The sequence below is a fragment of the Muntiacus reevesi genome, chromosome 1 (assembly GCF_963930625.1).
Source record: "Muntiacus reevesi chromosome 1, mMunRee1.1, whole genome shotgun sequence".
NCBI classification, from domain to species: Eukaryota; Metazoa; Chordata; class Mammalia; order Artiodactyla; family Cervidae; genus Muntiacus; species Muntiacus reevesi.
The window spans coordinates 282927228-282954784 of record NC_089249.1 but is presented as its reverse complement, the minus strand read 5'-3'; the positions used below and the strand labels follow the sequence as shown (position 1 = coordinate 282954784).

General features: G+C 37.7%; 1 protein-coding gene across 2 annotated transcripts in view; it reads right to left on the bottom strand.

Moving 5' to 3' along the window:
• Positions 1–27557, bottom strand: part of FER (FER tyrosine kinase) — a 450974-nt gene that overhangs the window by 288767 nt on the left and 134650 nt on the right. For both annotated transcript variants that reach the window (XM_065923334.1, XM_065923426.1), the window contains exon 9: positions 19929–20118. In XM_065923334.1, coding sequence (XP_065779406.1) covers positions 19929–20118 — 190 coding nt within the window. The remainder of the gene's footprint in view (positions 1–19928; positions 20119–27557) is intronic.

The following is a 27557-nucleotide window of genomic DNA, read 5'->3' as shown; positions in this document are numbered from 1 at the left end:
GTCCATTAGGGAAAAGCCTCCTTTTATATTTTGAGAATAGCTTAATAAAATGTTACAATTAATGAATAATAATAATAGACAACATAGGATGGGGAGCTGTTTATGAGCCAGACCTTCTTTAAAACATTCTAGGTGGATTTTCTCAGCACAAGCTGTAATCAAGATTGCCGGGAGAAATATCAATAACCTCAGATACACAGATGACACCACCCTTATGCAGAAAGCAAAGAGGAACTGAAGAGCCTCTTGATGAAAGTGAAACAGGAAGAATGAAGAAGCTGGTTTAAAACTCAAGTTTCAAAAAACTAAGATTATGGCATCCAGTCCTATCACTTCATGGCAAATAGATGGGGAAACAGTGGAAACAGTGACCGAATTTATTTTCTTGGGCTCCAAAATCACTGCAGATGGTGACTGCAGCCAGGAACTTAAAAGACACTTGCTCCTTGGAAGAAAAGCTATGACCAACCTAGACAGCATATTAAAAAGCAGAGACATTACTTTGCCAACAAAGGTCCATCTAGTCAAGGCTATGGTTTTTCCGGTAGTCATGTATGGATGTGAGAGTTGGACTATAAAGAAAGTTGAGTGCCGAAGAATTGATGCTTTTGAACTGCAGTGTTGAAGAAGACTCTTCAGAGTCCTTTGGACTGCAAGGAGATCCAACCAGTCCATCCTAAAGGAAATCAGTCCTGAATATTCACTGGAAGGACTGATGCTGAAGCTGAAACTCCAATACTCTGGCCCCCTGATGCAAAGAACGGACTCACTGGAAAAGATCCTGATGCTGGGAAAGATTGAAAGCAGGAGGAGAAGGGGACGAGAGAGGATGAGATGGTTGGAAGGCATCACCGACTTGAAAGACATGAGTTTGAGCAAGCCCTGGGAGTTGGTGATGGACAGGGAGGCCTGGCGAGCTGAAGTCCATGGGGCTGCAAAGAGTTGTGCACAACTGAACGACTGAACTGAAATCTCACTTAATACCCCAGGATAATGTTATGAGACAGGTTCTATCACAAACCTTAGTTTATAGAAGAAAAAACTGAGGCACAGAAAGGTTAACTGACTTGTCTTAAGTCATACAGCCAATATGCGGTTAACTCAGAATTCAAGTCCAAGCAACTCCACTCCAAAAATCTATACAATTAACTTATACTACGCTTCTTAGGTTAAATCTCTGCTCCACCTGACTGAAAGTATTCTGTTGACAAAATAGAGCCTCAAAGGGTGTATTAGCAATTTATTAATTTTCTGTTTGCTATATACTGACACACTCAAGAAACAATGAATTTTGATTCTCAATTTTCTTTCCTGTGCCTCACCTTTTCCCTTGACCATTTTAAAAGTATAATTTGTAGTTTTACACCTACAAAGATTTACTTGTATTTTCCTACCTTTCTTTATTTCTTGTAGGTTTTATTTATTGTTTCAATATTCACTGAGCATTTACAAGATGCTTGGCATATAAATTCACAGGCTCATAAAATCACAAAACTTTAAATCTTAAAACAATCTTGGAGATAAAATAAATCAAAATTAATGTTCACAGTCAAGGAATAGAGAAGCTGGATTTCTTGCCTCTTGGTCTAGCACAGAAAAAAAGCTAATTCAGTTATTTCTCCTGTGATTATCTGTACCCATTACTTTTCATCTTCACAATTAGAAAAATTTTATGTCATCTAGATACTTCACTGGGCATTCCTGGTGACTGAGCAGTAAAGAATCCCACCTGTCAATGCAGGAGACACAGGAGATGTGGGTTCGACCGCTGGGTCAGAAAGACTCCCTGGAGAAAGAAGAGGCAACCCACTCCAGCATTCTTGCCTGAGCAATCCCATGGACAGAGGAGCCTGCCGGGATACAGTCCATGGGGTCTCAGAAGAGTCAGACACGACTTACCTGCCTAAACAACAACAACAAGAAACCTCACTGGGGAGTCTTTCAGGTCACTTCTAAAGATAATAAGCACAATGGATGTTATATCAGTGTCCGAGGTCTGCTGTTAACAAAATATCACAAACTGGGTGGTTTAAAGGAAAAGAAATCTATTCTCTCACAATTCTAGAGGCTATAAGTCTAAAATCAAGGTTCTGACAAGGTCACGCTCCCCAAAACCTCTAAGGAAGTAACCTTCCTTGCTCTTGTGGCTTCTGGGAGCCCCAATCAATGCTCTGCTTGGAGCAGCGTAACTCCTACCTCTGCCTCCATCTTCACGTGGCTATATTCCCTGGATGTCAGTCTATCTACTCTTAAGGGCACCAGTCATACTGAATCAGAATCTACTCTAATAACCTCACCTTAACTTGATTACATCTACAGACACTATTTCCAATTAAAGCCATATTCACAAGAACCGGGTATTGGGATTTCAACGTATCTTTTTGAGGAAACAATTCAACCTGTAACAGGTAGGATTATTAATAGCTAGGTACTTTGATACCATTCTAATGGCAGAAAGTGAAGAGGAACTAAAGAGCTTCCTGATAAGGGTGAAAGATGAGAGTGAAAAAGATGGCTTAAAATTCAACATTCAAAAAACTAAGATCATGGCAGCCAGCCCCATCACTTCATAGCAAACAGAAGGGAAAAAAAATGGAAGCAATGAAAGATTTTATTTTCTTGGGCTCCAAAATCACTGCAGATGGTGACATCAGCCAGGAAATTAAAAGACACTTGCTCCTTGGAAGAAAATCTATGACAAACCTAGACAGTGTATTTAAAAACCAGAGACATCACTTTGCCAACAAAGGTCTGTATGGTCAAAGTCATGGTTTTTCTGGTAGTCACGTATGGATGTGAGAGTTGGACCATAAAAAAGGCTGACCGCTGAAGAATTGATGTTTTCGAATTGTGGTGCTGGAGAAGATTCTTGACAGTCCCTTGGACTGCCAGGAAACCAAACCAGTCAATCTTAACGGAAATCAACCCTGAATATTCACTGGAAGGCCTGATGCTAAAGCTGAAGCTCCAATACTTTTGGCTAACTGATGCAAAGAGCTGACTCATTGGAAAAAGACTCTGACACTGAGAAAGACTGAGGGCAGAAGGAAAAGGGGGCAGCAGAGGATGAGATGGTTAAATAGCATCACTAACTAAATGGACATGAATTTAAGCAAACCCTGGGAGATAGTGAGGGACACGGAAGCCTGGTGAGATGCAGTCCATAGCATCACAAAGAGTTGGACATGACTGAGCAACTGAATACCACTACCTTGATTTTTACATTTTCCAGTTAAAGAAATACCTATTTATTCCTACCTTCTGATTTCTGAGTTTAAACCTTTTCTTGGGCCAATGCTAAAAGTATATTTCCCACCCAATGGTGACTTAATATGTAGTAATCTTTAGTAAAGAACATTGCCAAGTCTCTCCTAAAACCTAAGTAGATGATTTTCTGTTCTCTATTATTTTCATAAAAAACAACTCTAAGAATTATCAGCTAGGCATGATTCCTTCCTTAGAAACTATTCTCTTTCCCTAGAATATTTTTTTACTTAAATATTTGACGATTCTATTTGTTATTATCAATTCTAACAGCCTGCCCAATATTCGAAAAATATTTACTAAGTCTCCTCTATTTGCCAAGTACTGCTCAAGGCCATGGAATTCACAGTAAACAAAATGAAAGTGCCCGTCTTTGTGGAGCTACAGTTTGGGGGTCTAGTAGGGACTATAGGGAAGAAAAGAGACACCAAAATCAGACACGTACGTAATAAAATTCCATAACCAAATGAATTAATAACATATAAATACACATTTTAAAGTATTTAATGCATAGAAACGCATAGAAGAAACCTGTGCATGCATGCTGAGTCACTTCAGCCATGTCTGACTCTTTGCGATCCTAAGGACCATAGCCCACCAGGCTCTTCTGTCCGTGGGATTCTCCAGGCAAGAACACTGGATGGGTTGCCATGCCTCCTCCAGGGGGTCTTCCTGACCAAGGGATCAAATCCGCATCTCTTGTGTCTCCTGCACTGGCGGGCAGTTTCTTTACCACTAGTGCTACCTTGGGGCTTCCCTGGTGGCTCAGTGGTAAAGAATCCGCCTGCAATGCGGGAGACCTGGGTTCAATCCCTGGAATGCAAGGATCCTGTGGAGAAGGGAAAGGCAACCCTTTCCAGTATTCTGGCCTGGAGAATTCCATGGACTGTAGAGTCCATGGGGTCCCAGAGTCGGACATGACTGAATGACTTTCACACAGTGTCACCTGGAGAGCCCCAGAAAAAACCTACCATATAGTAAGCACTAGCCAACAGGATAGTAGTAGCAGCAGCAAGGATACTAGAAGTGCTACGTAAGAAATGGAAAAGCGCAGTAAGACAAATAACCACGGCAAGGTGCGCAGAGGTAGTCTAGAGCAGTCAGAGAGTATCTCAAAAGAACGACATTGAGTTGAAATGATGAAAAGAGTTCTTCCTCAAAAGAGGGAGGAACAGAAAGCCTCTGAGATGGGAAGTAGCTTGACCTGCTCAAAGGACAAATAAAATCGGAAAGGGCAGACAGCAGGGGATGAGGAGGAGTGGGCGGCTCTGCTCAGAGCGGGGAGGCAGTTTAAGCTGTGCTACGTCTCATTCCACTTACACTAGGATGCCCCTGGAGCATACAAGCAGGAGAGACACAAGACCTCAGCTACAACAGAAAACAGAAGTGTGGAAGGCAAGGACACAGAGCAAGTCAGGCTGCAGCTTACAGAGCGCCTTTCTTAGGGTGGTCACAGTGAAGAGGCTGACAAGACGTCAGGCAGGTCTGGATGCATTGTGGAGGCAGCACCATGGGAACTGACAGACAGAGTACATGTGAGATTTCTGAAAGTGTGAACACAAGGGTGACGCCCACGATTTTTGGCTGTAGCAGCTGATTCAAGGTGACACCATTTACTAAGAAGTGGAATACTGTGAGAGGGGCATGTTTGAGGGTCTTCACCAATAAAATATGAGATTATCAGTCCAAAAATGAGTGAAATGATCAAACTCGAAGTCAGTCTCTTAAACAAAGTTCACTTTAAGTACATCTTCTCTATGCAAATAACTGTCACCCATTATATAATACCAGAAATAACAAAAGAATTTCAAACGATATGAATAACCAAAGCACTATTTTTACATATTCAAGAACCAGGTGGCAGGGTGATGACTTTGGTAGGCATGCTAAAAATAGAAAACCTTCACATATAAATATCAAAACTGTATGCATTTATTTTATTTTTAAAACATAAGGTTAAAAAATAGCTCAATTTCAGAAATTTGGTTTCTCTGACACTGAGCTCCACCTGCTGGTAATTTCTTACCTTTAGGTATTACACTATGAAAAACAATTAAAACATGTTTGTGTAGAATATAGCTTCCAACATGAATATACTGAAAAATCACATTTAGAAGACATCATGGTAACTTTTTCTCTCTTTATGGCTACCACTTATTAGCTATATGCCAGGTACTGTGCTAAACATTTTTTAAAACATTACCTCATTCATTTTCAAAGCAATTCTATGAGATTTCTATGACTTGGTACATTTTTACAAGTAAGGATATTTACCTCAGAAAGGCTGTGTGACTTTGCATATGGTCATATCTTTAATAGCATAGAGAGGATCTGAACTAAATTCTCTCTGACTACAAGTCTGCTGGCTTTGTAAACAGGCAACAATGCTGAGAATTTAGACAGAAAATTCTGAGCATGAATCTGCCACTTTGATTCTGATCAAATTCCTTAATCTCTCCAAGTTACAGTGTTCTCATTTGTAAGGCAGGAATCACTCCTTCCTTGGAGGGTTGTTTGCCACTGACAATATTTTATGTCTAGCATGCAGTCAGTTAGTTTCTTTTGGTAATTTTCCTGAAATAACATATTAGAGCAACCTAATGTATGAGGCTTTAATTGGCCAAATGTTAATGAATCAAATCCACTGTCTCTAAAAGAATAATCTCTCAGGAAATTTTAAATTTTGAATTGTAATAAACACTAAAAAATCTGTTCAGAAAAATCCTCCAAGATGGAACATTTCAAATAACAGCAAGATTTTCAGAATTCTTTCCTTATCTTTAAAATCCATAGAGTGATTATACATAAAGCCAATAAAAAAAAATCTACCAAGTTAAATTAAGAATGATCACCTAGTAAACAGTGAGACATCAATTTATCCTGAACATTGCAAGTAAAAATTGAAGTTTAACGTTGACAATTTCCTTTTAAATCATCAGTAATAGTTTCCAGCCCTAACAAAGGACAAGTTTTAGATAATTTTATGGGACCTTTGTTTTCACAAACACATCAAAAATATTTTAAACATATAAAATATTTCCAATAACTTTCAAAGAATATATAGGCCTTCAACAATTTTTAAACATAAGCTAATTTACTAGTAAATTCTTCTAACCTTACAGATCTACCTGCAAACAAGTATAGGATACCTGCAGTTGAAAACTTTTTCCAGGGAAAATAATCATTCACTGCATAACCTAACTGCAGCTGAGAAAAATGGTACTAAGAATCATTAGAAGTACATACAGCTCATGAATTATTCTAAACCGAGATTATAGTCCTGGATAGACTCAATTTATAGACAGCTGTATTTTTAGACACCCATGGACTGATTCTGATGTTATGGCCTCCACTTCCATAGAGGGATTCTAGATTCTGAAAGAGATGGCTTTATGAATCTTCTTCCAGCGTGAGCTGTAGTGATATTGTCAAGGGCACTGTCACTGCAAAAGTCAATGTTAAAGCCTCCAGTAAGAAATTCTATTAGAGCTAAATACAGCAAAAAGCTCTGCTTCCCCTGCATGTGACATGCTTTCTTTTATTTAACAGTAACTATTAACTTTATCTTCTTTGTCATTTTGGCCTTTGGGAAGCTTAGAGACAAAATAGCAGCTCTACTGTAGTAACTAAGCATGTTATAATCTACATAGTTTTTCCTCCAGTCTTAATACCCTGTTACAACCTCCATTTTTTCTGGTCCTGATTTTATTTTTTATTTATATTTTTCTGAATATCATTGTCATTAGCTACCTCAAATACTCTGAGGACTAAGGCAGGAACTGAACCAGAATGAGTAAATGAGTATATAAATGTATATACAAGTATATATAAATGAGTAAATAAGTATATAAATGAGTAAATCTGAAATCTGTGCAAAAAGCCTTGTAATGTGAAGGTGGCAAATTCCCAAAGTGAGCGGTCTTTTTGGCAAACAATTTAAAACAAAACCTGATTATCTAATGTTGGTGACATCACTGTCTCTGCAATTCTCAGACCCCTAGACATGGTCATTCTACCAGGCTGCTGTTTTTAGAAGTGATACAGCTGAAGCTTCCAGGACCAGCTCTTTTTCACTTCCTGTCAATCGGCTGAGGAGCTCTGTGGAAACAGGGGAGGACACACGAAGATTTCCCTCTGTTCTCTGCTTTCTAGCGTTCTAGTCCCCAGCCACACTGTACAGCCACCGAGCAAGAAGTCCAGCTGTCTCTGACTGACACTGGGAAACAGGAAAGAGGCAACATCCCTAAAAACCATCCAAGAGGTTCTATAAGCAATGGCAAAAAAAACTAAACTAGGCTTTCAAATTCCTATGAAAACAACAGACCAGGGTTTTCTTCACAGCATGGTTAGTCTATGCTTGTTTTACTCCTCACATACCAAACATCTTAAGTATCTACACAAATTATTTCATCACTTTAAAAGCACCCTCTATCTTTCAAAACAGATACAAGTTAATTCCTCAGCACAATTTTCAAATTATAACATGTAACCACTAAATTAAAATGAGACCTCTAAATTGGATGCTGTCATGAAACGCTAGGAAGTACAAAGGTACTTTCTCTTGGTGAGTTAAAGAAACAGTGAAGGGTAAGAATCAACATATTCTACCAATCATATCTCGTACCGACAGCATATCTACGTCACTAGGTACACCAATAAAAAACAAGAAACCTCAAGGGTCTTCATTATTACCAAAAGAGACTGGCAGAGAACCTAATTAAATACATTTTTCATATACTAAGACAACTATACCAATAAAAGATGATATAAAATACTCACTGCATCATATTAGAAGACACTACATGATCAAAATGTAGGATCCCATGTTCAGTTAATTTTTATTAGTTGTAAGCTCAGGAATTAAATTACTGAAAACATGATCAAATGTGATATGAACTAATTTTGGCTACAGAAAAAGTCTATGTATTTTCTATTATGCACAAAGGGAGGACAACAAAGGATCTCAGGAAGAATTCTCTGATCTGAATTTCATCTTATGTCATCCAACCATGAGTGAACATAAAGAGTTATCCAACAGACTTCTTTACTAATAATTTACCTGTATTAGAGACTAATACATGCAAAGACTAGAAATATTTTATAAATAACAAAACTGAACAAGGCTCACAATATCAAAAGTATAGATATCTGTAACAATTAAACACTGTTAACACAAGCTATCTCAAATACCCATGATATAAGTAATAGCAAATCAAAGTAGCTATAGGTATAATGGAAGTGTATTCTCACTCATACTCTGTACCAATAAATCACAGATTTCTCTTTGGGGGAACTACTTATTTGGAACTAAGTTATTTCTGTTTGTGGGTAAACATTAAAATTTTCCATTTTATTTTTTCTTATTAAATATCATCCAATAAAAATCTTTGGGAATCAATCATTATAATTTGGCTCTTGACATAAAACTTGAAAATATAAGAATGAGGTTTACTAAGTACTGGAACCACAAATCGTATCCATATATTAGACATTTCTGAACTACAATGTAAACATTTTAACACCCTTAGCTTGGTTCAATAAATATTTTTATTTTATTTTAAATTAGTGCACGGTCCTCTGCCATCTCCTTTCCCGAGTCCCCTTCTACTCTTTCCTTTACTTACCTCTTATTTCTGTATTTTGTTTCCCTCCTGTTCTTTACCTTTCTTATCTTCGTTCTCCCACCAACCCGATCCCGTCTGACCAACCCTGTTCTTAGTCCTTTGTTCACTGACCTCTGAGTCAGCCGCCTCTCACCTTTCTGACCCATCTACCCCACGTTCTCCTTGCTCTTACTAAGCCCATGGGTTTCCACCTGTAGCCCTCTACCGTTTCTGGTTATATCACAGAAAAAGAAGTCAGTTCTCCTTTCCAGAATTTTAAGACCTTTTCCTTTAGCTTTCTCCTCTATCCTAATTTTTTCCCCACCTCTCTCAACCTAAACTACTTCTGAAAAAGGAAAGGGACAGGCTTAAAGGCAAAATTATGAAAGACACTAAATTCATCTCCAACAATTTCTGAGTTTCCTTCCTAACACCAACACCCACTCTCTAGCTTACCTATCTATACTAGGACTTCATTCACAGGACCTTCTCACATGCTTGCACTAACCACATTCGGGTAACTGCCACTCTGTTTAGCCCCCAAGCCTTGATTTGAGGTACATTTATTATCTCACTATGTTAATATGCTACTTTCACAAGAGGCATTCAGAATTTTAAAAGAGCTCTATAAGACAAAATTCTTTACCCAATAGTCCTCAAACTTATTTCAACCCAAAAACACCTGAAGGACGCAACACCTTCACAGCAAGCATTATAGCCAATTATGGCCTGTTTGTAAAAGAGAAAGGAAGGGAGAAATGTTGTCCATGGAAGAAACACTCAAGTTTCAAAATGAAGGCAGATGAAAGGATCTGAATTTGTTTATCTTCTCTTGTAGCCCCTGTAACATCTACCACATAGTAAATACACAGCAGGAGTATAAATGATTTCTTTCTGATAGAGTTATTTCTCCTTCCAAGGATTAAATGATTTTTAAGCAATTCTGAGAATGTATCTGCAGAAATTAGCCTCTACTGTGAAAGATCTCTAGATATATTCTGACAGAGAAAATCTTCCTTAGTTCAAAATCTTATCATTTGCCTGGGATTTGCAATAAAACAATGATTTTAGAAATTAATACTTGAGTCTTAATCTTTTAAATATTAATACTGAGAAATAATTTTCTACAGAATACTATAACAAAAGAGAAAATTTATTAGGGTTTAAAATTCTATCATTAGGTACCAAATGAAGCAATCCATCATCATATTCACAAATCCTCTTTACTAAACCTTTCAATTAAATTAAAGAAAATTAATATGTCATAAAATAATTTTCAAAATTTAAGATGAAAGGCTTTGGAGATAAAAATATATGAATTCCTTACCACATGCAAGGTCAACTATCTACCTACAATTCAAGTCAAAAGATGATATATTCTCACGTGAATTTTAAGACAAATACTATTCAACTCAATACAGGAATTAACAAATAAGTTGTAGAGACTGAAATAACTTTTTTCAGGTTGAAGGAAATTAGATAATTTTTAAAATTTAAAAGAATGTTCTAAACATGATACGCCAAGTAGTTGCTTTTGACTGACCTATTTTCAATGGGTGTAAAAAAAAAAAAAAAGGCTATTAATGTATTATGGAAGAAAAGGAACAAATGTTTTCATTATCAATAGAAACTGTTAGCAATTTTATTATTCACAATTATTATAACAAATTAGCCATGTACATAAAAGTCTTTTTTGTTCTTCATATGATGAGATCTCTCCTCTGTTTTTTCAAATAATGTATCTGCATTAAACTACCATAAGATAATCTAGTTTTTTTTAATTTTCAATAACAGAGAATGTCAGTTAACACTACATCTATAAATAAACAGTCCAAAAAAATTACACAAAAATGAAATCTAATTAGTGTATGAATAATAATGAAATTGTCAATAAATTAAAATCTGTATAAATTTAACCTTTTTGTGTGAATCTGCATAATGCACTTAATTTCTCTGCTTTTATTTTTTATGTTTATTTTGAGTAATATTTCACTATTCCTAATTTTCTTGGACATGTAGATAGGGGGGTTATAAGTTAACATTTAAATCATGACAGAGGGTAACAAAGCCCACAGGTAACATAATTACAAGGAAAAGGAGGCCTTGGGGTGAAGGCTAAAATCTGAGGAATATTAATGATCAATTTCATCACCCTTAACTCTGATGCATTCTTGTTAATCAATTATTCATTCCAACTTTCTGCCTGCTGAATGTAGATTTTTCAGTATGGAGACGTTGTTTTATTTTTCTCCATCCATGGCACACAATAAATATTCATGCGAGTTGTTTGACTGTGTTTAATAAGAAGGCAAAGGAAGAAAGGAGAAACAGGGACAAAAGCGCAAGACACAGAGAAAAGAGGAAATCGAGAAAGGGCGGGAAGAAGGGAAAGAAAGGGGGCGAAACCGACGCGTCCTGAAGACCTCTCTAACGGTGTCCAGGGCTCTGTAAAGTGCCTCCCCTTTGCAACGCTCGTTTAGTCCTGATAACAATCCTACGAAGGGCATATTACTAACCACATTTTACAGATGAAGAAACTGAACTAAGGTGGGGAGAAGTAAAAATCTCCTTAAACACAATGAAAGTCATGACAGTTGGACTCAAGCTTCCACATGTTTCTCTACCCCATGTGCTACAATGGAAAGTCGCTTCAGTCGTGTCCGACTCTGTGCGATCCCACGGACCACAGCCCCCAGGCCCCTCTGCCCACGGGATTCTCCAGGCGAGAACACGGGTGGGCTGCCATGCCCCCCTGCAGGGGACCCTCCCGACCCAGGGACGGATCCTCTGTCTCCTGCAGGGGCAGGTGGCTTCCTTACCACTAGCGCCGCCTGGGAAGCGGACAGGAACAGGGGGTGCAGGCTACCTTTTCAAGTCAGTGTTTTCATTTCCTTCGGAATAAATACACAGAAATGGAATTACCGAATTGTGTGGCAGCTCTATTTTTAATTTTTTGAGGAACCTCCGTACCGTTTTCCATAGGGGCTGAACCAAGTAACATTCCCACCAACAGTGCCGAAGCATTCCGGCCCATTCACATCCTTGCCAAGAACTGTTATCTATTGTTCTTTTGATAACAGCCATTCTGATCAGAGTAAGGTGATATCTCATTGTGGTTTTGATTGGTGGTTCCCCTGTGGTTAGGATGTTAAGGAATCTTGACCTGAATCATTTGGAAAAATCAACAAATTTTTTACAATGTAATCATTATCACCTCCTAACATTCTTTTATAAACTAAAAATCTGTCCATCAAATAAACATAGAGCACATATCTGTAAATACCCTTTAAGTATCAGATCCACCAGAGAATTTATTAATTTAATAAATGAGAGAGCTACTAAAAGTTCAGCATGATAAAAATCCATGCCAAAGGAAAACTGAAAGCAAGAGTTTATTAATCTATAAGGCTGAAATACTAATGTCAATATTAATATAGTAATTACTATCCATAACTTACATTGTTCTCAGATTAAGAAACTTTTAAATTATTTTAGAGTAACATCTAAACCTATATAAACTGCACAAAAGCCTCTAAACGGGATCTTACATATAATCTCCATTTATATACACAGAAAAAGTATAGGATTTCACCAAAGCTATGTTAATAATAACAAAATATTGTAAACCATGTAAACACGTCATTCTTTGTTAGAATCTTACTTCTCTGAGTCAGCATCACAGTGCTCACAGTGGTCTGCACGACTGTATGATCTGAATGCCTGCTACTTCTCCAACCCCACTCCTGCTCACTCATTCTGTTCCAGGCACACTGCCTTCCTTGGTATTCCAGCAACGCAAGAAAAAAGCTCCTGCGTCAGAGCCTTCCCGCTGCCTTTCCCACTGCCTGAAATAGTCTCACCCCAGGCAATCTCGCCGTTTGCTCCTTAGTTATTTCAGATCTCTGTATAAACACCACTTGATCAGTGAAGCCCTATTTGACCACCATCCGTATAAAACACCTCCCAGAACCCTCTTCTTCCTTCCTGTTTCATTTTTCTCCAAAGAACTTACCACCACCTGACACTATATATATATATATATATAAATTTACTGTCTGTCTCCTTCATATCCCCTTCTTCTATCGTTTTATTTTCTCCAAAGAACTTACCACCACCTGACCACATATGTGTGTGTGTGTGTGTGTGTGTCTGTGTGTGTGTGTCTGTGTGTGTGTGTGTGTGTACACACACACATATATAGATATATAAATTTACCGCTGTCTCCTTCAGTTAAGAGTGAAAGGTCCATGAGAACAAAATAAGAAGCTTATTTTGTTTACTACTGCATCCTCAGAAGTTAAAATGGAACCTGATATCTGACATGAAATAAATACTTATTTGTTGAACAAATAAGTGAAAGAAAGAAGTGTATATTCACTGTTGTAAATGATATTTAATATATATTAAGCAGAAAAGTAAACAGAACAGTATTGTTATATGCTTTACCACTTATGTCAAAAGAGCAGAAAACATGTAATATAAATTCATGTTTATATTTGCATACAATGCTTTTGGAAAGTTACCTCCGAGGTAGCGAACTGAGGGCTAACAAAAGGACACTTACACCCCTGTGTGTGCATATGTTCTACATATTCGGAGAAATTAATTATGATTTTTGTCTTCATAAATAAGAAATACAAAAGATAATCCAACAAAAATATCTACAATTCATAATTAAGAACTCAGTAAGTATCTAACAAATTAATGCGAACTAAGGTACATTATTAGAAAAAAATGAAATAGAAACATGTTTTAACAGTATTTCATAAAACAAAGTACTTTGCATAATCTCATTTCAGTGTCACAGAAATCCTGGCAGACAAGTTGGGTACACATTTTCTCCTTTTATGGAAAAAAAAAAAAAAAACCCTCAGAACGGCTAAGTAACCTCACAAGAGTTCCAGAACAGAGGCAAAGCTCAGCTCAGGTCTCCTGTCCTTAGTCTGACACTTCTCTCAGCACATGTGATAGTAAGGCTTGGAATTAACATTTACCTTATATGTTTAATGAAAGAAAATGTACCTGATGAGGAAAACAGGTAAAGCTTCAATAATGTCAATGTGACATCTCAACTGAGAGCATGCCAATTTAGGGACTAACTATAAACCTGAAAATACATTGAACACTATGGTAAAATGAATTACCATTGAAGCACAATGGCAGACAATATTTAGTCAACAAACAAGATATTTTGTTGGTTGAAATGTAACAAAACAGGATTTTATTGACAGTGCTGTTCAATTAAGCAGAAATCAATAAAATACATAGAGAAGATAAATTTATATTGTGCATTGCTCTAGTAACAAGGCTTAAAATGTACAACTTCAGAAGCATCAAAGTAAAGGCAATTATCTTACAGTACAGCTAAAAACATTTAAAAAGAACTCATTCCATGGTGCCATCAATTGTAGATATATATGACATATAAACGAGATTGAACAAAAATTATTATATTTGGCCTAATGTACTCGCTGCTATATAGAATGTGGTCCACTGGAGAAGGGAATGGCAAACCACTTCAATATTCTTGCCTTGAGAACCCCATGAACAGTATGAAAAGGCAAAATGATAGGACACTGAAAGAGGAACTCCCCAGGTCAGTAGGTGCCCAATATGCTACTGGAGATCAGTGAAGAAATAACTCCAGAAAGAATAAAGGGATGGAGCCAAAGCGAAAACAACACCCAGTTGTGGATGTGACTGGTGATAGAAGCAAGGTCCGATGCTGTAAAGAGCAATATTGCATAGGAACCTGGAATGTTGGGTCCATGAATCAAGGCAAATTGGAAGTGGTCAAACAGGAGATGGCAAGAGTGAATGTCAACATTCTAGGAATCAGCGAACTAAAATGGACTGGAATGGGTGAATTTAACTCAGATGACCATTATATCTACTACTGTGGGCAGGAATCCCTTAGAAGAAATGGAGTAGCCATCATGATCAACAAGAGAGTCCGAAATGCAGTACTTGGGTGCAATCTCAAAAATGACAGAATGATCTCTGTTCGTTTCCAAGGCAAACCATTCAATATCACAGTAATCCAGGACTATGACGCAACCAGTAATGCTGAAGAAGCTGAACGGTTCTATGAAGACCTACAAGACCTTTTAGAACTAACACCCAAAAAGGATGTCCTTTTCATTATAGGGGACTGGAATGCAAAAGTAGGAAGTCAAGAAACACCTGGAGTAACAGGCAAATTTGGCCTTGGAGTACAGAGTGAAGCAGGGCAAAGGCTAACAGAGTTTTGCCAAGAGGCGAGTGGTCCCTTCAGGACACTCTGAGGAAGGACTGAGAGAGGATGAGACCAGCATTTCCAGAGAGAGAGCATTCTGTGCTACAGGTCTCCTCTTGTGCATTCGACACAGAAAGTTTAGTAAAGTCCTGCAGTCGAGTCGGGAAGCGCCCCACCCTGGCAGGTCCCAAACTACAGAACTCATTTCTCCTTGGAACGTACTTGGAGGACACCAAACTCTCCTGACTTTGAGCCGCCTCACTGGCCATTCCTCCTCAGTTTCCTGCGGACTCCTCCTTGTCCAGATCCAGCCTGCAGTGCCCCAGAGCGCAGCCCCTGCGTCCCTTTTCTTCTCTACCTTCTTTCACTCGGTGACCTTCTGTGGTCAAATACTTTTAAACACCATTTGATGCCTGCAACTCTCAAATGTGTATCTCCAGTCCAAACACACTCTGGAACTACCAAATTTCTACACCGATTGGGTGTCTTTTAGTTTTCTTTCTTTTCGGAAAGACAAATGGAACCCGCGCTCTTCCTCATCAAGGCCGCTCTGTGTGTAGTCTTTCCACGCACTTGAAGCAAATTCTATTCCGCCTAAGGTTTTGAGCTCCTCCTCAAAACCTTAAAATTGTCCTTGACTCCTTTCTCTCATACCCAACACTTAATCCACAGGAAATCTCATGGGCTTCCCGGGTGGCTCAGGCGGTAAAAGCGTCTGCCTGCAATGCAGGAGACGCAGGGTCGATCCCTGGTTTGGGAAGATCCCCTTGGGAAGGAAACGGCAACGCACTCCAGTACTCTTGTCTGGAAAATCCCATGCACAGAGGAGCCTGGTGGGCTATAATAAAGTCCATGGGGTGGCAAAGAGTCGGACATGAATGGGTAACTTCACTTTCACTTTCACCCATCAAAACATACTCAGAACGAATCACTTCTCACTGTCTCCCGTGACACCATCCTCACTCTAACTGTCATCTTCTATCATCTGCGTTGATAGGTAAAAATATCAAAAAAAATAAGAATTAAAAAAATAAAAATAAAAAAATATATAAAAAAAAAGAATAGGTAAAAACCCTATTCTTCCAGCCTTATTGCCTTTAAATATATTATCAACACAGCGATCACTGAAATCACAAGTCAGAGCGTGTCAGTCTTCAGTTATAACCTCCTCATCCAGTGGCTCCCCCTTTCATTCAGAGAAAATGCGTGACCCTTCATTATGTTCCCAGGACCTGAGACCTGCTCTCACCGCTTCTCACTCTCATTCCCTATCATCTCAGCTCCCCCCGCTCAGAGCTCCTCACTGCACCCCAGACAGTCCAGATATGTCCCTACCTGTGCCTTTGAAATAAACACATCCTCTGACTAGAATGTTCTTTCCCCAGAAATTAAGCAGTTTAGTTTACTAGCTTCCCAGTTCAAGGTTTCGGTCAAATGTCACTTTCTTGTGTAAAAATTGATCAGTGGATGCCTTTGCATGCTAAGCATGAGATATTTTATTTTATCTACTATTTTTATTTTATGTAGTAGGAATATATTCTATTTAGTTAATAACATTCACTCTTTTGCAGTTATTAAAGCAGCATATATCCTGCTTTGTTTTTATGCCCTGGCATTTAGCATCTTCCAATATAATACATAGTTTATTTATTAAGCGCCGCTCAGCATAGAATGTAACTCCTAAGAAAGAGTCTTCATTAGTTTTATTCACTATTACAAGCATCTGAAAATACCTTTGACACACAGCAGGTGATCAATAAACACCACTTTAAGTGTATAAATGAAACACACGTGTCCACGAGTAATAGAGAACAACTGTGTGATGTCTCTGTGTGTTAGCTGCTCAGTCATGTCAGACTCTTCGTGACTCCGTGGACTGTAGCCTGCGAGTCTCCTCTGGCCATGAAATGCTCTAGGCAAGAATACTGTAGAGGGTAGCTATTTCTTTTTCCAGGCATCAAACTCACGTCTCCTGCTTTGCAGGCAGAGTCTCGACTGTCTGAGCTACCAAGGAAGCCCTTACTGTTCAACACTTGACATTTATCATTTTCTCCTTAGTATTTTGGCCAAAATTAGACTTAGGTGAAAAAGACAACATTAGAGGATCGGATTCCCTGGTGACTCAAATGGTAAAGAATCTGCCTGCAATGAAGGAGAATCGAGTTCAATCCATGGGTTGGGCAGATCCCCTGGAAGAGGGCCTGGCAACCCTCTCCAGTGTTCTTGCCCGGAGAATCCCAAGGACAGAGGAGCCTGGCGGGCCGCGGTCCCCGGGGTCGCAGATAGTCGGACATGACTGAGCGACCAAGTACAGCACAGAACAGTCAATACTTACTCTTAGAGAACACTTAGGCCAAGCTTTCCTATTTCTCACTATGCTACGGCTTCATTTTCAGTTCTTCCAACTCTTCCAATACTCAACTAAATTTTCCTTGTGGAACTTCTTCCAATACTCAACTAAATTTCCCTTATTGAAATACAAAGATATCATTTATAAAGAGGAAAAACCAATGGGCCTGCTTACCTGACTTTCAAGCATCTTGGTAAAATTATTCATAATGTTTAAACAGACATTTGGGAAAAACCATTTATAGTTTTAATATTTTGACTTTTTGAATAAAATGGAAAGTTATATTCTAATTATTACTGAAAGGCTGAATTATGCAAAAATTTCACTGATATATGTGGGGGTATTATTTAGTTGTAAGAACTACGAACTGAAAATAGTTTTTACTTGTTTTATAAAACATACTGTAGAACCTCATTAATTGGCATCAATTGGTGGAGTGTCCTGTTTGATTTATAAAATGTTACTTTATTACTTTAAACTACAGACAGCATTTCTTTGTAAATTGCTTAAAGACTTACTAAAGGCATTGCTTCGATGAATAAATAAGTAGTACAGAAACAAACAGCATTTCAGCTATTTAAAATAAATTGGGTAAAATGAAACACCTGATATCACTTTCTATAAGTTCATAAGATATTATTGGCATTTAATAACTGGGTACAAGAGAAGGTCTGAAAGCACCAGGAAGCAGTTTAGTCTCCTAAACTGCACTATGCTGGGTCTCAGTTCAGCTCTTGGCGACGCTATGGACCATTGCTGGCCAGGCTCCTCTGTCCAAGGTCTTCTCCAGGCAAGAACACTGGAGTGGGTTTCCACGCCCTCCTCTAGGGGATCTTCCCAATCCAGGCATCAAACCACATCTCTTGTTTCTCCTGCACCGGCAGGAGGGTTTTTACCACTAGTGCCCCTTGGGATCACAAACTGTACTCTTTAAAACACTGTTTATTCATTTACTGAAAAACCTTTTCTTCAATGATTATCAAAGATAAAACGCTAACGGATTATGAGTTCTTAATGAAACACTTAATGAACTGTTATATTTTAAATTGCAAACTCTAGATTTTAGTTGTAGTTATAAAATGGGGATATGCTACCCTTTAGTTACAATCTACCACTAAGTCAGGCTAAGGAGTAACCACTTTCACAGCCATATGGGGACAAGGAAATATCATAAACCATACTCGGAGAATAAAAGCTTTACTAAGGTCTGAAAGCCAAGCAAAACAATAACCTTCAGAAGTTTCTCTGAAAAAAAAAAAGGCATATACCAGATAGTTACCAAAAATCATGAAATAAGAAAATTAACCTAGTAGGATCCTTGGTCTATATAATAAGATCCTTATTATCTCGTAGGACAGTAAAGGAGAGTAAAGAATTATAATTCACAATGTACTGCATAGATCACTATGGCTCAATTAATTTAAAAATTGCAATAATCATGATAATTTAAACACTTCATATTCATATCCAGATTTATCTGGAATTGGAAATTTCAAATAAAATCTTTTTTCCTATGGAGACATTTCCTGTGAATTCATTTAACAAACTATACTACTTAGAATAACATAAACTAAAAATTATTCAAATGTCATCCATAGTATCATTAACTATAACAGTTCTACTTATGGACTGCATCCAGTTACTCAGAAAAAACCAAGGACACAGCTCAGGCTTTTCAACCCTGGCACTGTTAACCTTTGAGGTTGAGTATTTCTTTGTTGGGAGTAAGAAGAGAGGGGCTGTGATGGGCACTGTGTGATATTTAGCAGCATCACTGGCCTCTATCAACTAGATACCGAGAGCATCCACCAGCTGGGAAAATCGAACATGTCTGGAGATATTTCCAAATGACTCATGGGTGTCAAAATTGTCCCTCGATAGAAACCACCAACATAACATGAAAGGAGGAGGAAAGGAAGGGGAAGAGGGAAAACATACTTACACCAAGCATTCTTAAACAGTTAAGAATGTTAAATGTATATAAAATAAAGTTGAATTGCTAGTTGCTAGATTTAAATGTGTTTATTGTAGTTAAAAGATATATATAAGAAAAAATCTTTTTAAGGAAAATCAATGTTTTAAATTGTGAAAACTAAAAACGTCATCAATCTCAGATAAACTTCTACTGTTCTTAATAAGAAAAAATTAATAAATATCTTTTCCTTATTTCTTATTTCTACCTTAAAAATAACACCCTACCTTCCTGCTGTATCCCAGGAATAAAAACAATTGCAGTCTTTGTTTCCAGACTTAAGAGAAGAGCTTTCTCCTCTGACTCTACAGGTGGTTTCTGAAAGCGCTCTCCAGGTGACCTGAGGTGACCGACAAGTTTATTTTGCATTTACACACAAGTTTAATAGGACCTGCATATTAACAAGAGTAACAACTTGTTATAGCAGCCCAAATTAATTTTTGCACTCACTTATTACCTATATACAACTCTCTCAAGTTTCTCATTCGTTTCCTCTTTGCTTACCATAGACGTAACCGATCGTGCGTCTTCTTCATAATTGACGACTGGAGGCGGCTCTTTCCCATCGTTTTCCTGCACCTTTTGCTCCAGCAGTTCTTTCTGTGCTGTAAACTTCGCCTCGGTGCATCTCAGCTGCTGGACTGACTGCTTCAGCTCTTCAAGGGCCTGTTTTTGGCTTAGCAGAAGTACAATGCTAAAAGAGAACACGTTTAATACAAGCTATTTCAACTACTTTAAGAAATAAAGACTGAAGGAAACTATATCCTGTATATATGCAGGTTGCGTTCCTCTCTTCATTGTCCTCTTTGTAAGAGTCTTTCAGAACTATAAGAATTACGAAACTAAACAGATTTTGAGTCATCACAGTAGTTGTTAAACACTAGCATTAACAAAATTGAAGGAAGTGTTTGGAAGCAGAAACCAAATTCAAAATGCTTTCAAATTATTACGATCTATGGCACTCATTTTATTTTACAGCTAAACTATCTACCTCACAAAGTACAGACATTTTGGTCCAGAAATGTAGAGACTAAAGTGAATTAATATGACTGAAGCAGAATCTTAATTTATTTCAAATCTCAAATGGAATATAGCTAAAATCAGATTTGTGCCTAGAGAAGAATAAATCAAATCAAGGTGACAGTTGGAAGCAAGTTGTGTGCCTATTGTGAGAACTGCGTGCTTAGAGCTAGGGAAAGTTTCTCTGACAAGGACTAAACAAGTGTAAGTCCTCAAGTCTTTCCAATATACACCACTATAAAGACAGTAGACCTCTTCATTCCTCCTTTAGAGAACTACAGAGGCCACACGCTGCCTTACTGTGATTTTTCACCCTTCAAGGCTGCCCCTAATCGGAGTTTCAAGTTAATTTGCCCATCTTAAAGCCGCAAGGAAACAGGCCGCACTGGTGAGACTCACCTTGATGCTCTCATAGTTAGTACATTGGTACCCGACAGAGCTGTGCTGTGCACTGCGGAAGGCAAGTTAGTAACAGATTACAGACACTCCAGAAATAGACGGGCTCTTCAGCAAATGCTGCTCGGAAAGTTGGACAGTGCACGTAAATCGATGAGGCTACAACGCTCACCACACACAAAATAAACTTAAAATGGCCTAAAGACTTAAATGTGAAATAAGATGCCTAAAAACCATAGAAGTGATCATAGGCAACATGGTCCTACTGCATAACATAGAGAACTACATTCAACACTCTGTGACAAACCGTCATGGAAAAGAACATTTTTTAAAACTATATTTGTGTATAACTAAATCACTTTGCTGTACAGGAGAAATTAATACAACTGTAAATCAATTACCCGTCAATTTAAATAATTGATCAAAAACATGACAAGATAAGACACAGACTAGGATAAGAGATTTACAAAAGACATATCTGATAAAGGACTCTTATCCAATATATACGAAGATCTCTTAAATTTCAATAATAAGAAAACAAGCAAACTTCTTAAAAAATGAGCAAAGACCTTAACAGATACCTTACCAAAGAAGATATACAGATGACAAATAAGCATATGAGAAAATGCTTCACATTATATGCCATCAGGAAAATGCAAATTGAAACAACCATGAGAGAGTATTAGACATTTAGGAGAAAGGCCAAACCCCAGAACACTGACAACGTCAAATGCTGGTGAAGATGTGGGCTGGAATTACTGACTGGGATGCACAGGTACAGCCACTCTGGGGGACAGACTGGCAGCTTCCCGCAAACTAGGCATACTTCATGTACGTGCATCATCATATGTATTGCATGCATCACGTACATGTGATCCAGCAATCCTATTCCCTGCTATTTACCCAAAGGAGTTGAAAACACGCTCACACAAAAGCCCACACATGGATATTTACAGCAGCTATTCATAATTGACAAAACTAGGAAGCAACCAATATGTCAGCCATCAGAAGAAAGGATAACTCCAGGGCAGGACTTTTCATGACTCAAAAGAAACAAGCTGCCGGACCACTGAAGACATGGAGGACCCTTAAAAGCACATTATTAAGTGAAAGAAGTCAATCTGAAAGGCCACATAGTGCATGATTCCAACTATGCGACATTCTGTACAACGCAAAACTACACAGAGACAGTAAAAGGATCACGGCTACCAACAGTTGGGGATGGGGGATGAATGACTGTGTGGAGCACAGAATATCTTAGTAAAAAATGCCCTATATGATGCCATAATGATGGGCATACGTCATCATACATTGATTCAAACCCATAGAATGTACAACACCAAGAGTGAAACTCAATGTAGACTACAGACTTAGAATGACAAGAATGCGTCATTCTAGATTCATCAACTGTAACAAATCTGATGCTCTGCTAGGCAGGCTGATAATGCGGGAGACTATGTGTTGAGGGAGCAGAGGGATGTCAGAAATCTCTGTACCTTTCCCTCAGTTTTGCTGCGAAATTTCAACTCCTCTAAAAAAGTCTTAAATTTGAAACATGATACATCAGTACAGATTTAACAGAATGGCTCAGATAAAAAGTAATGACAATATCAAATGCTGGTGAAGATGAGGAGAGATTATCACTAACACATTGCTAGTGGGAATGTATAATGGTATGTGCATGCATGCAAGACGCTTCAGTCGTGTCTGACTCTTTATGACCCTAGGGACTGTAGCCTGTCAGACTCTTCTGGCCATGGGGTTCTCCAGGCAAGAATACTGGAGTGGCTGGCTCCTCCAGGGGATCTTCCCGATCCATGGATCAAAGCTATGTCTCTTATGTCTCCTGCATTGGCATAGGGTTTATGGGATCTTTCTGCATTAATTCTTCCAATGATATGAGTGAGTGATAGTCACTCAGTCATATCCAACTTTCTGCAAACCTATGGACTGTAGCCCACCAGGCTTCTGTGTCCATGGGATTCTCCAGGCAAGAATACTGGAGTAGGTTGTCATTTCCTTCTCCAACGGTAATTATCTCCATTAAAAATTAATTTAAAAGTATGTATCACTGCGAGTTCCCTGCGAGTCTAGTGGTTAGGAGTCAGCACTTTCACTGCCACGGCCTAGGTTCAATCCCTGGTTGGAGAACTGACATGTCACAAGCCACACGATGCAAGCAAAAAGAGAAAAAAAAGTTTCACTACTATTGCTGCTTCCTGTTGGAATGTGAGGTTTTTATTATCTCATCTACCTTGGGTTCTTATATAATCTCTTCTACAAACAGGCCTTTTATAATACTTATTCAGGAGTTCTAAACATCTATTGTGCCATATAAGCAATCACTTGGACATTTTGAGACACTATCCTAACACCAAGAATAGGAAATACATAAATGGAACACTATGCAGCCATAAAAAAGAATGAAATACTGCCATTTGCAGCAACCTGGTTGGACCTAGTGATTATTATACTAAGTGAAATAAATCAGAATATAGACAAATATCATATGATATCACTTACATATAGACTCTAAAAGAGAAATGATAGAAATGAACTTATTTATAAAACAGAAAAAGATTCACAGATGTAGAAAACAAACTTATGATCACCAAAGAAGAAAGGTGGCAGAGAGGGATAAGTTAGGAGTTTGGGATTCATATATATACACACTACTATAAAAAATGGGAAGTAGACTGGGAAACAGTGGCTGACTTTATTTTGGGGGACTCCAAAATCACTACAGATGGTGACTGCAGCCATGAAATTAAAAGATGCTTACTCCTTGGAAGGAAAGTTATGACCAACCTAGACAGCATGTTAAAAAGCAGAGACATTTCTTTGCCAATAAAGGTCCGTCTAGTCAAGGCTATGGTTTTTCCAGTAGTCATGTATGGATGTGAGAGTTGGATGGTGAAGAAAGCTGAGCGCAGAAGAATTGATGCTTTTGAGCTGTGGTGTTGGAGAAGACTCTTGATAGTCCCTTGGACTGCAAGGAGATCCAACTGGGTGTTCATTGGAAGGACTGATGCTGAAGCTGAAACACCAATACTCTGTCCACCTCATGCGAAGAGTTGACTCATTGGAAAAGACCCTGATGCTGGGAGGGATTGGGGGCAGGAGGAGAAGGGGACGACAGAGGATGAGATGGCTGGATGGCATCACTGACTCATTGGACATGGGTTTGGGTAAACTCCGAGAGGTGGTGATGGACAGGGAGGCCTGGCGTGCTGCAACTCATGAGGTCGCAAAGAGTCGGACACGAATGAGCAACTGAACTGAACTGAACTGGACTATAAATAAAGTACATAATCAACAAGGACCTACTGTATAGCACAGGGAAGTCTACTCAATATCCTGTATTAACCAACATAAGAAAATAATTTGAAACAGAATGGATATATATATACAGATAAATGAATCACTTTACTATACCCCTGACACTAATACATTATAAATCAAGTATATTCCAATATAAAATTAAAATTTAATTCAATAAATAAGTAAGTAAACAGATAAATATCCTGGCTTTTAATTTAGTTGTTTTTAAGAAAAATGAGATTTGGGAGAGATATAAGCCATATTATATTGCTCTAGTCCAAACTTGTTTTAGTTAATACATCTGATCAGAAAATTAAGGAGCAATATTACCTTCATCCAATTAAGTTCACTGAGCTTTATGTATAATGACCATTTCAAATACATTATCATCTTATTATTGTTTAATAATTACCTTTTAAAAAATTGCTGTAATCACTAATTATTTTATATGCTTCCAACACCATTCAGCAAAAAAGCTATACATATTTCAGTAAGTTAATTATAATAAATGCATGACTGTATAAAACAAGATGCACAGGAAGCTATAAATAAACCTGAAGCGTGGAGAGGATCAGGACTTCTGCATGTGCTGTTTACTCCCATTTCTGACTACTCTTTCCACGCACTCTTCACTTGGAGGACAGCTTCTGTCCTTAAAGTGAAAGCGTGAGATGCTCAGTCAGGTCCAACTCTTTGCGATCCCACGGACTGCAGCCCACAAAGCCCCTCTGTCCATGGGATTCTCCAGGCAAGAACACTGGAGTGGGTAGCCATTTCCTTCTCCAGGGAATCTTCCTGAGCCAGAAATCAAACCCAGGTCTCCCACACTGCGGGCAGATTCTTTACCATCTGAGCCACCAGGGAAGCCCTTCTACCCTCAGGTCTCAGCAAAAACACCATTTCCTAGAAGACCCCTGATCACCTATGTTAAGTCAGTGCTCCTCTGTTATTCTTCCACCTGAGCTCCTTGTTTCATAGTAACTATCAAAATGGTTAATTTCTCATTTTATTGGTCCACTCTACAGAAGCATAAGCTTCATGAGCCATGTGCCCATATGTCTTACGTTTCACTGCATTCATAGCACCTAGTAGATACAACAGAAACATTCTGAGACAAAAATAAAAAACAGATACCTGAATTTGCAAACCAGAACAACACTCCAGATGGTTCAAGCATTACCTTCACTATAAGCTAGATGTGAATCTTTGCAAGTCTCTGAAAATTTCTGGCCCTCAGATATCACATAATTTTCAAGATTAGACGATCAAATGATCTCTCTAGGTTCCACGTGGCTCTGAAAGTTATGATTTTATAATGTGTAAAGTATTTCTAAGTACCAGGTGATAATGGTACATAACAATACAAAACTGAATTATCATTCACTTTCTGGAGTCAAATCAAGCATTAAAACAAGTAGCAACATTACCAGTTCTTTATGCCAATGAGTCATAAATGACATATGCTTGGTGTATTTTCCCATAAACTATTTTCTAATACAGTAGTCAAGGATCATAAATCAGGAAAAAATGGATATTACTTCCACTTGAATAAATATGTTTTGGAAGTAATAAATAAAGCTATGTATAATAGAGTTACACTTTGTGTTGTATTAAATTATACCATTTCAAAAAGTTGGTTTTATTTCTTTCATCTTACTTCTTTAAATAAAAATTTGCAATAGCTATATTTCAACTAAGACCTGCATTATTTACATAAGCCAAAAATCTGTGTTTCTTAGTGTGAATTTAATGTCACATAAAAACCATTCTTTAAGTTCATTTTTCACTTTATATAATTCAATTATAAGAATCAAAGTTATCAAATGATTTTGCAAGTAGTTTATTTTTTCACTGTTATTATGTTTTGGAAAAATTTATGCCAAATCTAAATTCAAAGGTTTTAACATTAGTCTCTCATACATTATTCTTTCATAAGAACATGAGTGCTATTTCTAATAAGTAAAAATTCACATAATTTCATTAATTTGGAGATAACTTAAGAAGGCAAATATATTACACAGGATATTTTTAGTATTGGGGGAAATGTAGTTTTGTTTCATTGTTTTATTACTTTTAATTAACATGATATTTGAAGCTAAAAAAGTTCTGGAGTAAAAATAAATCTTTGAAATTAGATGAAAATTGCTTTTAATCATACATTTAAATAAGTATCTGTAGACATATATACAGGGCTTCCCAGTGGCTCAGTGGTAAAGAATCCGTCTGCAATGCAGGAGAAGTAGGTTTGAGCCTTGGGTCTAAAAGATCCCCTGGAGAAGGAAATGGCAATCCACTGCAGTATTCTTTCCTGGAAATTTCCATGGATAGAGGAACCTGGCAGGTATAGTCCATGGGAGTCACAAAAGAGTCGGACATGACTTAGTGACTAAACAGCAACAGACATATATAGAAATAGAAATGTTTAAGAAATATTCAGAAGATGAAATGCAAACATTTACCCTAGAATTCATTTCAGACTGTTCGATCTGCAAATTATTTTAACATATAGTTCAAAGACAAACTTCAACCCTACCAATGTCTAAATTAATGAGATTTCACAATGACTACTTAGTTATATAAATATACTTAACATTTTCAACATTTTCAAGATCATGTTCTGAAGTTAACAACAAAAACTCCATGATAACAGAGTGCAAACAGAACTTGGGTTAAACCGGACTCATTTGTTGAACTTCCAGACGTATTTATCCTTTCTAACTTACTCTCCTAAGAACCCTACTAAAATCAAGAAATCAAGCAATTGCTGTGATCAGACAGAAACTTTGGAGTCAGGAACTCATGCGTTTTCTATCCCTTCCTAGGTGTGTGATTTTAAGTTATCGAAATTCTCTAAGTCTTAAAGGTAAAATCCACATAATTACATGGAGAACATAGTGAAGATAGCATTAAAGTGAACTAATATATACAAAATATCCAGCATAATATGTGGAATAGAGTAAGAACTCAAGAGGTGTTGTTTCCCATATATCCATCACCTTTAAGCCTCCTCTCCTTGCATTCCATTCTTATCTCCTGATAAATGTAAACAGGTGGAGAAATGTAGATCAAACTGATTATGCAGATGAAGAGAGAACTGAAGATATGAGCCCAGAAAACATACCAAAAAAATAAAGAATCTCACAAATTCTAAGTTAAGATAACCCTTAAAGATTGTCTCCTCCAACAATATATAACCAGACATGCTGGTGAGAGGGTCCTACTGTATTTCTTTATATTTAACAAATTTTAAAACAAAAGTCACTTACAATGTGTACGTTTACAAAACTGTAAAAAGTAGAACTACTTAATCATTGGTAGACATGTGCAGAGATTCAGTTGCAAATAAAGAAAAACAAAAGATAATTATATTTTTAATTTTATATGTGCAATGGTTGA